Consider the following 16,033-nt stretch of genomic DNA (forward strand, 5'->3'; position numbering starts at 1 on the left):
GGACAAACTCTAGGTAATTCAGCAGATAGAAAATTGGTTTTAGCATAAATTAGGTCTATATTTAATTTTTTAAAATATTTTATTGATTTTTTACAGAGAGGAAGGGAGATGGATAGAGAGTTAGAAACATCGATGAGAGAGAAACATTGATCAGCTGCCTCCTGCACACCCCCTTCTGAGGATGTGCCTGCAACCAAGGTACATGACCTTGTCTGGAATCGAACCTGGTACATGACCTTGTCTGGAATCAGTCCCCAGGCCTATGCTCTATCCACTGAGCCAAATGGGTCAGGGTTATATTGAATTTTTAACATCGCATCATTAGGATAACAATTACTGAGAAATAACTATTCCTATTTTTAAAAAGTATGCCCACTTCTCAAAAAAACATATCTGATACATGACATACATAAGCAAAATGGCAAATGAAGCAAATTTTCATTTGAAATATTCAGGTAATGAATGCAAGCATACTTTGGGCAGGATTCAATCCCAGTGTCCAAATCTTCATCTCATGTTGCCACTGCTTACCATGAGAAGGTGAATTGCGTGCATGTGTGTGTGTGTGTGTTTTTGTGCATGTGTGTGATCTCATAGACTGTCATTCACTTCTCTTGGAAACTGGACCATCCAATTTACTGATTTTGACTGACGTTGGCTTCTGTCCAACCAAGCTTACCAGAAGTCACCAGTGACTAATCACTAGTGACACTTGCTATGGGGAATAGATTTCCTTACGTGAACCCAGAACAGTTTACCTAATCTCTAAGGCACACTCCTAGCTGTGCTGCATCAATGTAAAGGGGACACTTATTTTTCAGTGGTGTGTTAGCAGGAAGGTTGTATATACCAGGTTAGAATGCAAGTTTGTATGAGGTGATGGGTATTATAAATATAAAACAGCATAAATTCCACAGTTCACCATCCTCAAAGTCTCCATGACTCCCTATTCCATAAATTGATTTCAGAATAAGTATAGTGTTGGTTAGTAAACTATTTTTCTCCCAGGCCTCAGAAGAAAAATGCTGCCTCAGTAAACTAATATTTAGTTCAGGGACTTCACTTTAAAAAAAATTATTGCTATCACCTAATACACTTCAAAGTGTAGGTTTACTTTAGAATAATGGGACTCATATAGAGATCACTTAATTTATTACTTCATTACATTGGAAGTAAGTACAGCTAATATACAAATTCTATTCTGCACTGCTCAGAATATGTTTCACTCCATTATTATAAATCAGTTTGTTAGTTTAAATATTAAACCTTCAAAAACAAAGGACTTGCCCTGGCTGGGTTGCTCAGTTGGTTGGAGCATCATCCCAAACATCAAAAGGCTGTGGTTTTGATCCCCAGTCAGGGGACATACAGGAGGCAACCGATGGATGTTTCTCTCTCGCATTGATGCTTCTCTCTCTTCCTTCCTCTCTCTCTAAAAATCAATAAAAACATATCATCGGGTGAGGATAAATTTAAAAAAAAATAAAGGTCTTCACTTTGAGAATATTACACCAGAGGTATACATGGAGGTATATATGTTTGATGGAGTATTACACCGGATGTATACATGGAGGTATATATGTTCTTGCTCCAAGGAAGGTTTTTACTTTATATTTTAATAGAACTCTTAAGCATTTTTATTTATTAGAAAAAGAACACCAAGAATCACAAATGCTGAAAAGCAGAATCAAAGTGAAGCTCGGGATGCTGTATGAGTACTCTGGGAGACGCATTGAGCCAGCTGTGGGAGATACAGCTCTGAGGATACACAATACTTTAAGAACTAATGAATTTTCCTTGGAAACTTGCTTAGAAAAATCCATCAAATCAATTTCATCATAAAACAATGAAAGTATTTTACGCCAAATGTAAGTGCTCATATTTACAACTTTAATTTAAAATTTTTGAAATTTTAGAGAATAGTCTATTTAGGTCCTTTGCCCATTTTTTTAAATTGGATTGTTTGTCTTCCTTTGTTAAGTCATATGAGTTCTTTATATATTCTGGAAATTAACCCCTTATCAGATATATCATTGGCAAATATGTTCTCTCATACAGTGGACTCCCTTTTCATTTTGTTGATGGTTTCTTTTGCTGTGCAGAGGCTTTTTATTTTGATGTAGTCCCATTTTTTAAATTTTCTCTTTTGTTTCCCTTGCCCTAGGAGATGTATCAAACATATTGCTATGAGAGATGTCAGAGAAAGACAAGTATCACATAATCTCTCTCAAATGTGGAATCTAATAAACAAAATAAACTGATCAACAAAATAGATCCAGAGATATAGAAGCATGGAACAGACGGATGAATCTCAGAGGGGAGGAGTGGTAAGAAGAACTTATATGCATATATGCATAACCCTTGTATATAAACAACAGTGCAGTGAAGGCTTGGGGCGGAGGGTGGGGGGCGGGGAGAGCAGGGAATCAATGGGGAAAGAAAAAGGGAATAACTTTAATACTTTCAACAATAAAGATATATTTAAAAAATAAAATAAAATTTAAAAATTTTTAAAACTTTAAAAAAATTTGATATATCTTTATTGGAGTCAAATATTTATAACATATTAACCATGCCCTCACATAATATAGTAACTTTCTTGTTATTTTTATTTTGTATATATTCATTAGAGTTATTTTAAATAAATGATAACCTGGGAATTATAGAAGTAAAAACAAAAATATTCCTGAAGTGATATTTCTTCACTTGTGAGTGTTATGTCCCTTTAACACCTAAGTGAAGCGACAAGTTAGAAGCAGGTATGGCACCACCAGGGATTGTATCTTAGGAGAGGGTATGGTCAAAGACTCAGTGATTCTACAGACACTGGGAGGGTATCAGCCACTAAGGAGGGTCGATGAAGATGCACGAAACCAGGATCCCAGGGCCAAGTGGAGCCTGATACCATGTTTGGCACCATGGGAAGCTGCATGAATTCTCTAAGGGTCTGTGAGGCCCTTTATGAACAACTCAAGTAAAATAGGCCCAAATAAAACTGCTTTGGGAAAAAAGAAGAAAACTGCTTGAGGAAACATGAGAGAGTGTTTGCCAGGATAATTTCTGTTGATTTTAGAACACCACAGATACAGCTTTTCTTATCACATTAACATTTAAGTTCCTTGGAGACAGAGTCTTCACACAGACACTGAAACTCATTGATTTTGTGAGATTCACTCCATGACCATTTTGACCAAATGGGCCCTGAGGGCTGACACTTCTATTCCCATAATCACTAGGTTCAACCAGTTTATCCTTAGCTGGTATATTCCTTTATTTTCACTGAAGTTTTATGTTAAGTAGAGTGTAGGATGAATCATCACACAAAAGTCTTCCTACAAATTTAGAATTCTGGGAAAAGAAACAAAATCTTGAATCCTGAGTAGCGTTTGTCTCTGCAACATCATGTCTTGCTCCAGTTCCTTCCCTCTGCCTCAAATATTCTCTTTCCTAAGAAACTATTTTATTTTTTGTTAATCCTCACCCGAGGATATTATTTCCACTGATTTTTAGAGAGAGTGTAAGGGAGGGAGTGTGTGTGTGTGTGTGAGAGAGAGAGAGAGAGAGAGAGAGAGAGAGAGAGAGAGAGAAACACTGATGTGAGAGAAACATATTGATTTGTTGCCTCCCGCATTCACGCCAACAAGGGCAGGGATGGGACCTGCAACCCTTCAGTTCAGGGCTGATGCTCTAACTACTGAATACCAACAGCCAGGGCAGAAACTATGTTTTTTAACAGAGAATTTCTTAACTTACATACTTAACTTTCTAGCCTGTTACCGTCTTACTCTCCTGGATGCCCTTTGATTGAGATTGAGTTGATCAGCTTTTACTGATTGAACCTGTTGATTACTTAATCTAGTTCTCATACTGAATCCAGTCTGCTGATACTACCTCTCAGGAGTTGAAAGCCTTGTCCCAGCCAATCAATAGCAGTTTATACCTGGTTTTCCCAAATAGGATCCAGGAGAAGTCATTTTGAAGCACTGAAATTAATGGTATTTTATACTAATCTTAGTAAGTTTTGTTCAAAAGTATTCTAGGGGAATTTTATTCTGCTTTCCCATAACTCACTGTGTAAACTTGTATAAAGTTTACTTTACAAAAAGAAGTAAAGAAGTTCAATAATATATTTTATAGTTTAAGTACTCCAGTGATTCTGTATTTGGCTTTGTAAAAAAAAAAGAGTTCCTACATGTATTCAAATGATTTGAAAAAAAGCCAGATTTTCAAAAAAATCAGATTTCTATGATATATTTTAGAAAGAGATTGGTGGAATGAGTGTACAAAACAAATTTGGATTGGGGCAATCTCTTTAGGAATTAAGGGAAGTACTGAGAATAGTATTCTCTAGGAGAAAAGGCATTTTGAAGGAATTAGTCCATCTTAAACATGTATTTGAAGGAACTTTTATTAATGATGAAGAGTAATGTCACTAACAAGCTTAAGCAAGAGGCTAGAAGCACAAATAAATATTAACTTGTATCAAGGTATGCATTGTCATTCAACACAATTTGTTGGATTTCATGGAGTCTAACAGTTACACTACTACAGGAGTAAAATATTTGCATATCAGGCTGAGTAATTTCTAAAAGAAAAGAAGCAGTATCAATAAAGCAGTCAGATATCAGAGACACATTGAAGAAGGACTCAAAAAACATCTGGATGTGGGATAGAAAACTGAAACTCATAGACACAGACAACACTATGGCGGTTACCAGAGGGAAGGGAGGTGGAGGGTAGTAAAGGGTAAATGGGGATAAATATATGATGATGAAAGATTATTTGACTTTGGGTGAGGGGAACATAATGCAATATACAGATCAGGTATCATAGAAACGTGCACTTGAAACCCATATGGTCTTATTATGAACCTATATGAACCAATGTCACCCCAGAAAATTTAACAAAAAAGAACAATATTTATCAAACTATTACAAAATCCAAATGGTAGTTTCTGAACCTTCTACCACTTTAACTTCAGCTACTACTGTGACAGTTTTAGGTGAATAACCACCAGGGCCACGGCCTTCTGGATAATGAGACACAAGAAGGCGTGGTGCTCTCCGGATAATGGCCAATGCTCTGGAGCAGGGGTCCACAGCTTTTTCTGCAAAGGGCCTGACAGTAAATATCTTAGACATTGTGGGCCATACGATCTCTGCCACAATTACCTAATGTTGCTGTGTAGCACAAAAGCAGACTTTTTGTAATATGCAAACAAATGAATGTGGTTGGGTTCTAGTAAAACAATTAGAAAATCATACAGCAGTTTGTGGCAGTCCCGCTGCAGGGACACAGTGTGCGGAGCCCTGACTTCCAGACTGGTTCTATAAACGTCCCCTTCCCATCTGACACAACCGCATAAAACAGCCACAAAGTTTAATCAAGTAGGAAATCAACATACCTTTTCCCCAGGAATTCCAGGAGCACCAAATTCACCTTTAATACCAACTGCACCCTAAAATATAGAAATGCTCATTAGGAGGTTTTTTCAAAGGTGTATTAACTGCTAATCTTGTTGAAGAGAATCTACAACTTCTTAGAAGAGTTGCTTTTGCTTGTCCCAAAGTCTGTGCCCTAAGTTCCTTCCTCATATTGTCCACAAGTTATTAAACTATATAGTTTATAATTAGTATTCAAACTATTAATAATGAATAAATATCAAAGTGGTAATCGAAACTAAAACTAAGCATTCTCCACATTGACATACGCAATTTAGTTTCGTCATTCCTTTTCTATTTATCAAAGGTAAGAAATGATTCTATTGCCGTTCCCTCAACTAATACCTGATGCTTCCCATTCAAGTAAGTCATGAAATTTCAGACTCTAAGGTACTCATGTTTGTTTCATTTAGTGTTCCTGACCTTCCATTACATCCTTCAGGAAAAACCCAAAAGCTGGGTCAATCCACTTCTCAGCTTCCCTGCTCTTCCACCTAAACTGGAAAAAATCTGTGAGCTGCCTATGTCTGCCTTGATGGCTCTATCACAAATTCAGTCTATTAAATTTAACTTGAAACAGTGGAAAACACTACAACCAAGCATTAGTTCTAGTTAAGACAGACTTTTTGAATGAGTCTGTCTTAACTACAACTAATGCTTGGTAGAGATTAAGAAGTATATGAGAATTTTATGATAATAATAATATGATAATTATGATAATAATACTGTATGTTAATTTCAGATTTGAGGCACACAAGTAACTGTCAACTTCAAGTTCCTATACATTAGATGAGATTATATCAGCTACTACTGTGACAGTTTTAGGTGAATAACCACCAGGGCCACGGCCTTCTGGATAATGAGACACAAGAAGGCGTGGTGCTCTCCGGATAATGGCCAATGCTCTGGAGCAGGGGTCCACAGCTTTTTCTGCAAAGGGCCTTTATGATAATAATACTGTATGTTAATTTCAGATTTAAGGCACACAAGTAACTGTCAACTTCAAGTTCCTATACATTAGATGAGATTATATCAGATTGGGTAAAATTGATACAAAAAGAACCTGTCTACTAATCCAATATATTCAATATTGGATTCGAAAGGATAGAGAACTATTCTTTATTGGACAAAAACTTGAAAAGCATAACATTAAATTCTACTTCTGTAAAGTTATTATTAAGGTAAGATATTCTTTTAAAAATTCTGAACATATTTTCATTCAACTATTTTTATTGGTGTGGTATGGCACAGAACAGGCATATGAGCAGTGTCATATTGGAACGGAAATACAAGGGTCACTAGCAATCTCTGGGTTAACAAATTAGGCTATTCAAAATGGAAACTTCCAGGTAGTGAAATTACAGGGTGGAGTAGTAGAAAGTTTTTTACTATAGAGTCAAGTAAATAAACTTAATAAATTTTAAATTATTTTGATTTTCTCTAAAAGTATATTAGCAAAGCAATCATTTCATAAAGCCTACACTTTGTGTAATTAACTGGAAATGTGAAAGATAATACAGAAATGAACTAGAAAATTATTCCCAAAATAGAGCTCAGATCACACCCGCCCTTAGGTTCGGGAACATTGAAATTGAGCTGCTATTTTATAAAACTCTGAGAGAATTTCAGAGTTTTCTCTGAAGTGGGTGAGGGTATTAGCAAGGGTCTCAAAGAACTGAGAAAGGAAAGTGGTTGCTAAGTAATTAGGTTGCCAACTCTACTTGCTAAGAAAGGGGAATGAGAAGATTCAGAAAATTATAATAATTTAGTCTGAAAAGAATTCATTACTTGAAATAATGTCACTCAGAGTTTAGTCTTGAACAGAGGACATAGTTAGAATGGTTTGATTAGGTGCCTTGACATAGAATACTGATCATATCTAGGTGTTCAAACATAAGCAGTGTTTGAATTTCAAACCATCTTACTCCATGAAAGAGGGTCATCATCTTTATCAAACATTTAAAAATCAGTAAATCTGATTAATGAAGCATCACAGCAGGGATGAGAATATAGGCAAATAAAGATAAATATTAAATCATGCCAAAGCATGTGGCTTTCCCCCATATATTTCTGATTTTTCATTAACCAATTGGCAGTATCAACCTAAAATTAGTTAGGTCACTATGTGAAAATAATTTTTGTATTTTTAAAGGAAAAAGGTGTAGTGGAACAATATTGAATAATGTAACAATCCTTTATGATTTATCTAGCTCTTTCTTTGCAAATTGACTCTTTGTGCTGCCTGGCAGGATCCCTAAGCAATTGGAGCATTGAATTTATAGATTCTAGAAATAGCTGAGTTGATTTAGACTATAGTGCTCATTCATTCATTCAGCGTATTTTTAGCTCTTATTATGTGCTGTTCTATGTATGGTGCTCACAGAAATCATATGCTAGTGGGGGGAATAAATAGATGCATAATGATAACATGTCAGGTGGCAATAAAAGTGCTAAGAAAGAAGATAGAGGTGGAAAGAAGGATGATTTTCACATATAGATGTCAGAATAGGATTTTAAACTGATTTTTATATAGAAATGTCAGATTATGATTTTAAACTGATTCCTGAGCAAGAGCCTGCATGATGTGAAGAGCATCAAATGGATATCTAGCAGAACATTCCAGGTGTATGTAAACTGGTGCAAAGACCTGAGAGCAGGAGTGAACAAGAGGAGAGGGTAGGAGATGATACAGGATGTGAAGGGTGGGGTAGGATGAGTACTACAAATTATGTGAAGCCTTGTAGCCCATGGTTAGAGCTTTAGTGTTTAACTGATGGAGACAGAAAGCCATGGGTGGGTTCTGACTCAGCTGGGACAGGACTTACATGATTATGCAAAATAGCTGTCAAACTCATAGTACATGGGCATAAATAAAAGTAAAATTTGCTCTTATAAAACTGCCCCAGATCACAGTAAAGTTTCTCAAAATTTATAATAAGTAATACATAACTTGTTATGTCAAGTCACATAACAAACTACATTCAATCTAAAGGGATCATCTCCACCTGTCCTTCAACATGTGAACAATTACACTGTAGATAGGAAAGCAGAGAAAACATATTTGTTGAATATCCATTATGTGCCAGTTTCTGATATTACAAGCTTTTTATATATTTTATTGTATAAAATAAACAATTGACAAGGTGTTATTAAGGATCATTTTCAAAGAAAGTAAGAGGTACATAGGCTTCAATCCCAAATGGTTTGGGCTCCAATGTGAGACTCCTAGTGCTATACTGTTCCAGCTCCCCTAAATTTCCTTTCTTGGCCTTCTAGACAAGGAAAACCTTGAAAACAGCATCTGGTCCCCTTAGTAACACTGTACTTCTGGTCATGTCACAAAATTAACTATTCAATATGCCTTAGAGAAAAACGACTTTTGATTTCAAGCTATTTAGGCATTATTTTGTGCACCTGCTCTAATATCTAAAATTATATACCAGACGTAAACACAGAGAAATGCCATCTTTATTTACTGCACATTAAAGTGCAGAATCACACAGTATAATAAAAACAGGAATGGACTTATCGTCAAATGAAACAATATATCCAAGTTTATTACAAATGCCAGGAAAGCTGAACACATGAATGGCCATGGTCATCTGAAGTCATATTTACACAGAAAGGGCTATACTGGTTTAATAAAATGCTAGTGTTTGTATTAAAAAATAAAGGAAGTATACTGATTATTTGTTTTGTAGATTATTATCAATTTATTTTATCCCAGCTATTTTGCCTTGCCTTTCTTGACATTACAAGTTTTGTATAGCCTAGAAGTAAAAATGAATGTTAATATTTTAAAGATATATCACAAATGGGAATCCATGTAATGCACTGTAATTCTGAGATACATTTTGGTATATTTTATAGATCTGGCATGCAATAAATTTGCTAATAAATATCATTTTTAATGGTTCCTTCCTTCCTAGTTTTTTTTTTTCATTCCTACAGAGGAGGGAAGGCTTCTTGAATGAATCATCCCTAGAGTATAAAGTCAGTGAGATTAAGTTCTGTGCTTTCTTAATACTGCTATAGCTCCAGAACTTAGCACACTTTTGATTATAATAATTGGAACAATAAATAGTTATTGATGAGTGAATGTGATATACTAGGCAGTTAGATGGCATGCACATAGAAGGAACAATAGGCCAAGCACAGAAGGTCACCAGAGTGGAAAGCCCCCAGTACCTAGCAATGGGCAAAATGAGCTAGGATCTTGCCTCCAGAGTGACCTTTCCTCCCCTAGCATATTGATGGTCATGCTGGTCATGAGGTTTAGGCACCTTGACCTTACATATCGCTGGTCATGCAGTTTGGAGTCTTCGCTGACCTTTCCTCCCCTGGCATGTCACCAGTCATTTGGTAGACCCCCTTAGAGGAAGAAAAAGGGGGCCAGAGAATAGTCTCATAGCCTCCTATGCAAGCCTGTGCATGACCACTCCCTTAAGCATTAAGCTATTAGAGATAACATCTAGGCCTCCCTTGTATTTCAGCTATAGGCCTATAAATATACAACTTACCAAGACTGGATTATGATAAAATAGAAAATCTAAACAGACTGATTACTAACAAGGTGATTAAATCAGTAATTGACAATCTCCCAACAAACAAAAGCATAGTACCAGAGAGCTTCACTGGTGAATTCTACCAAACATTCAAAGAGCTTCACTGGTGAATTCTACCAAACACTCAAACTCTGCCAAAAAAAAAAAAAAAAACAGAAAAGGAGGAAAGTCTTCCAAATTCACTTTATGAGACCAACATTACTCTGACACCAAAACCAGACAAGAAGACCACAAGAAAAGAAAATTATAGGCCAATATCCCTGATGAACAAAGATGCAAAAATCTACAAAAAAATATGAGCAAACCAAATTCAACAATATATTAAAAGGATCATAGACCGTGATCAAGTGGGATTTATTGCACAGATGCAACAATGGTTCAACATCCACAAATCAGTCAATGTGATATTTCACATGAACACAAAAAAGCATAAAAACCACCTGATCATCTCAATAGATTCCAAAAAAGCATTTGACAAAATTCAGCATTCATTTATGATTTAAAAAAAAACACACCTCTCAACAAAGTAGGTATAGATGGAAAATACCTCAACATAATAAAAGCCACATATGACAAGCCCACAGCTAACATCAAACTCAATAGTAAAAAGCTGAAAGCCTTTCCTCTAAGAGCAAGAATCAGACCTGAATGTTCACTCTCACCACTTTCAAAATAGTATTGAAAGTCCTAACAAGAGCAATTAGGCAAGAAAAAGAAATAAAAGGCATCCAAATTGAAAGGAAGAAGTAAAGATGTCACTATTTGCAGATAAGAGGATATTATATACAGAAAGCCCTATAGAACTCATTTTAAAAAAACGTGTTGAAATTAATAAACAAATTCAGGAAAGTTGCAGGATACAAAATCAATACACAAAAATCTATTGTTTTTCTATACACTAATAATAAACTACCAGAAAGAGAAATAAAGAAAACAATCCAATTTACAACTGCACAAAAAGAAAAAATACCTAGGAATAAGTTTTACCAAAGAAGTGAAAGATCTACATATTGAAAACTAAAAGACATTAGTGAAATAAATTGAAGAAGATACAATAACTGGAAAGATATTCCATGCTCATGGACTGGAATAACCAATATTTTTAAAATGTCCATGCTAACCAAAGTAATCTACAGGTTTAATTGTAGATTACTTTGGTTACAAAGCAATCCCTATCAAAATCCCAATGCATTTCTTAAAGAAATAAAACAAATAATTCTAAAACTTGTATGGTCCACAGAAAACCCTGAATAATCAAAGCAATCTTCAAAGAAGAGCCAAGCTGGAGGTATCACAATTCCTGATTTCAAACTATACCATAACTATACCATAAAGCTATCGTAATTAAAACAGTATGGTATTGGCATAAAAACCCATTGATCAAGGGAGCAGAATAGAAAGCCCAGATATAAACCTACTCATATATGGTCAATTAATGTACAATAAACGAGTCAAAAATATACAAAGTGGAAAGGATAGTTTTTCTAATAAATAGTACTGGGAAAACTGGACACCCACCTGCACAAGAACAAAACTTGACCACTATCTTATATCATATTCAAAAATTAACTCAAAATAGATTAAAGATTTGAACCTACAACCATAAAATTCATAGAAGAAACACAGTCAATAAGTTGCTTGACACAGGTCTTGAAAATGGTTTTTTTAATGTGATACCAAAAGCAAAAGCAGCAAAAGCAAAAATAAACAAGTGAGACTTCATGAAACTAAAAAGTTTCTGCACAGCAGTGGAAGCAATCAACAAAATGAAAGGGCAACCTACTGAATGGAAGAAAATATTTGTGAATTATATATCTGATAAGGGGCTAATATCTAAAACCTGTAAAGAATGCATGCAATTTAATAGCAAAAAAAAACAACAACAATCCAATTAAAAAATGGACAGAAGATCTGAATGGACAAAGAAGACCTACAGATGACCAACAGGTACATAAAGAGAATTTTCGACATCATTAATAATTAGAGAAATGCAAATTACAACCACAATGATATATTAACTCACACCTGTTAGACTATTATAAAAAAGACAGGCAATAACAAGTGTTGGTGAGGGTGTGAAGAAATGTAAATTGGTGTAGCAACTATGGAAAACAGTACGAAAGTTCCTCATAAAATTTTAAAAAAGAACTACTTTTTTAGGCAGCAATTCCACTTCTGGGTATCTATCAAAGAAAACAAAAACACTACCTCAAAAACGTATGTGCATACCCGCCCCCATGTTAGTTACAGCATTATTTACCATAGCCAAGATAGAAAAACAACCTAAGTGTCCATTGATGGATAAACGGATAATGAAACTATAGTTTGTGTGTGTATGTAATGAGTCATACAAAAAAAGGCAAATACTGTATGAGCTCTCTTACATGTGGAATCTAAAAAAAAACAAAAGCCATAGATACAGAGAAGTGATCGGCAGTTGCCAGATGTTGGGGGGTGGGCGGTAGTGGGAGAGGTGAGTGAATGGTTGAAGGGAATACATTTATTAAGTTAAGAAAGTTCAGCAGGGGCCCATCAGCAGACTAGAGAAGCAAGAATTCAAGTATTTGAAAAAGAATGTTAAAGAAGGCTAGGGCACAACTAAAAACTAAACTTTCTTGCGTCACTATTTTGTTTACTGTTTATAGGTACAAAGATTTGGGTTTGAATCCAAATACAAATGGGACATAGAAAAATGAGAAAATTATACTTTTAAGTCACTTTAGAACAAATCCACTTTCACCCCAACAGTACTGGGTGGTGTCTTACCGGTTCTCCTTTATCCCCTTTCTGACCTGGTGAGCCTGGTACTCCGGGTAATCCTGCTTCTCCCTGAGCAAAAATGAATTTCTGTGTTATCAAACAATCTGTCACACTGAGCTAAAGATAAGTGGTTTATACATATTATGCCAACAATAGTAAGATAAATCCTTGCTCCCTCTGAGCTGATGCTGGGCCCTCCAATGGAGTGTCCTTCTTCCCTTGCTCATGAGGCTCACGGCTCTCCCTCATTAGCTCCTTCATGCAACCTTCCATGGTCTGTGACACGTGCTGCTCCTCTGTGGGGCCCTTGCACCTTATATTGTCTTTCTGTGGAGCTTTCAATACAGCATTAGTCCTTACAGGAAATATAAGATTCTTCTAAACTTACACCTAATCCCGATCCCCACTCCTCCAGCCAGGGGTGAAGCAGGAACAGGATGTATTAAGTCTCAGGGCATGCATTAAGTCACAGTGCTAGGGGAAGGACAGACTCTAGGCACTGCAGCAAGTTTTCCTTCCCTCAGGTATAGGTGGAGAGGAAAACCGTACTTAGCCCACTTTTTAGCACAGACCTCGTGACTGCCATTTACATCCACAAAAGAAGTGAATGTAGGTCCATGAGCCTAGACTTCCCGACCACACTGGTGCAAGCGAGACAAATTCTCTGAGTATTTCCCATACAAGTTATGACAGAGGGAGCTAGCTATAAGTCAGGGATACTGGATAAGTAGTCTCCACACAACAAAGGCATACTATGTAGTGTCTTTGTATTTGTGTTGAAGAGCCGGCACTGCGTTTCCTTCAACTGAGAATCCCCAGAATTGAAGCCTATTCCTGGCACATGGAAAGTACTCAATACTTGTGTGTTGTACAGGTTGTTCCTCCCTTCACCTTCCTATTCATTCTAATTCACACCCGGAAAGAAGGTCTGATGGGCTCAGGACTATCCAGATAAAAACCCAGGAAATCCCCAACCCCCTTCTCTCTCTCTCTTTTTTTAAAAAAAAAATATTTTTATTGATTTCAGAGAAGGGAGAGAGAGAGAGGTAGAAACACCAATGATGAGAGAGAATCATCGTTTGGCTGTCTCCTGCACACCCCACACTGGGGATCGAGCCTGCAACCCGGGAATGTGCCCTGACCGGGAATTGAACTGTGACCTCCTTGTTCATAGGTGGATGCTCAGCCACTGAGCCATGCTAGGCCTGGCCCAACCCCCTTCTCTTAATCAACCCCCATGGTTCAGTGGCTTAGGCATTTGATTCAACCAGCACTGAAGGGCAAACACATTCCATGCACCAGGGCCACATTCAAGGGGCTGGCTCACCGTGTGGAGTGGCTTCTCAGTGGGCAGAGATTAATATGAGCATACCTTGTTTGGAATGCATTGGCACTGGTTTTTAAGTTCCTGCTTTGCTGGCAGATATGCAGACACTTTGCTGGCATGAGCGGGTAGTGATAATGATGCAGTACTTCCAATGCCATCCTGCTCTGAGCACTACAATCCAAAAAGAGGCTTTAGGAAAAGGGCGAATTTCAAACATTCCAACATTCTAAACACTGGCTCCACCAACTAGGAATGACTGAGGTTACCTGTTAGAACTACCTTCTAATTAACCAAAAGTTGACTCTAGCATGTGAAAGTGTATAAAAACTTTGCTCTTTCACTAGGTCCCCTATGTGTTTTATTACACTGACAACACACTAGAAACGCATCAAAATGTTGGTTTCGGTGAGACATTTTAAAGCTATTACAGGTGACTATGACAAGTACAGTAATAACAAACATTTACAGTAATTGCTTTGTCACAATAAAATAATTTACACAAATAACATCTGTAAATACGTTTTGGGGAAAATTTTTAGAAAATAATGTAATTTGAACTTTTAAGACATAGTTTACTTCAACAAGATGATTGTCAAGGCATGTAAAAGCAGAAAAGAAATTATTTTTTACACTGTAAGATGCTATATATTTAATTAAAGTATATCTTCTTCCAGTCCATTGTCCTTTAAAGTTATTAAAAAGTCTCCACTATAACAGACATGTGGTGAATTTTAGACTTATTCAGTGGGTTCAGTACATGTGGGACAACATTAAAGACAAATTTGGTGATGAAGCAATGAATTTATTTTCTCTCAAAAAAAAAAAATCAATCCAGATGGAGAGACTAAAGAGGATAAATACACCCTTTTCTCTCAACATCATTTACCAGGCTCCTTCCTCACCACAGTTTGTAACTCTGAATTTGCAATTTAGGGGAAGGAGTTCACACATGATTGCATACTATAAATTAGATATGCATGGAAAATACTGTCAGGATACAAAACTAAAAGATTGTCAATGGTTCTTTATTGTGGTACGATCATGATTGATATTACTTTTGACGTTGAATGTGGCTATATTTGCCAAGTTTTTTATAATAAACATGCATAACTTTTGAAACAAAAACAAATTATTTTGAAAACTGGGTAGTACTCTAATATTTGTGATAACAATACAAAATATAAAAAAATAGCATCCAGAAATACTGGGACTCATTTCCTATCTCCCCACTTGTCTCTTTCCAGAGTTAATGATTAGCTATTTAGTTATCTTAATAAGTTTCCAAGTCCATAAGTATAAAAATCACATTAGAATGAAACATGATTATCACCAAAAAGTCCACATAGCACTATGATCTGACACAATTTCCTAGCCAGTTTCTGTTTAATAGGTTCCTAGTCAGGTAACCAAGACCCAGTTGGAGATCACAATTTTGCTCTGATTCACTATTAAATTGGGGATTTAAATGACTTTAAAAGTATGTCTCAGCCTTCACTATAAAACTGTCCACACTCTCCAAAAAGTACCTAAAGGAAACATAAAATGTACAAGGACCTCTCCCATTGTAAAACCTCTGGTTTCGATTTGACACATATTTAATTAATTGGCCCTCAAAATTTGAATCACATTTATTTTCAGCAAATGTTCCTGATTTCCTTCTTCTGTTATTTGTTCTTCATTTTATGTCTGAAGTTATGAAACTGGACTGCTTCAGAAACAGAAAATTGAATCAATAAAAGCAAAGAAGTATATCTATAGATTATCTTGAATAAATTTCACCTTTGAAATATGATATAAAATATTAATAAAAAGCATGTCTGATTTGAAATTCCAGAACAAAATGATATTTTTAAGCAAGTACATTAAAATTTTCTAAATTCAACACATTAAAAACACACACAAAATAACAGTTGATGTCAGAATTATAGCAAATGCACTTA

The 16,033-nt window shown here is 36.0% G+C and overlaps 1 protein-coding gene across 1 annotated transcript in view; it reads right to left on the reverse strand.

Moving 5' to 3' along the window:
• COL19A1 (collagen type XIX alpha 1 chain) overlaps window positions 1–16,033 on the reverse strand; it is a 316,298-nt gene that overhangs the window by 236,349 nt on the left and 63,916 nt on the right. The window contains 3 exon segments of the mRNA XM_079780963.1: window positions 5,405–5,458; window positions 12,773–12,835; window positions 14,139–14,264. Coding sequence (XP_079637089.1) covers window positions 5,405–5,458; window positions 12,773–12,835; window positions 14,139–14,264 — 243 coding nt within the window.

This window comes from Cnephaeus nilssonii (assembly GCF_951640355.1).
Source record: "Cnephaeus nilssonii genome assembly, chromosome: 9".
In the NCBI taxonomy this organism is placed as follows: Eukaryota; Metazoa; Chordata; class Mammalia; order Chiroptera; family Vespertilionidae; genus Cnephaeus; species Cnephaeus nilssonii.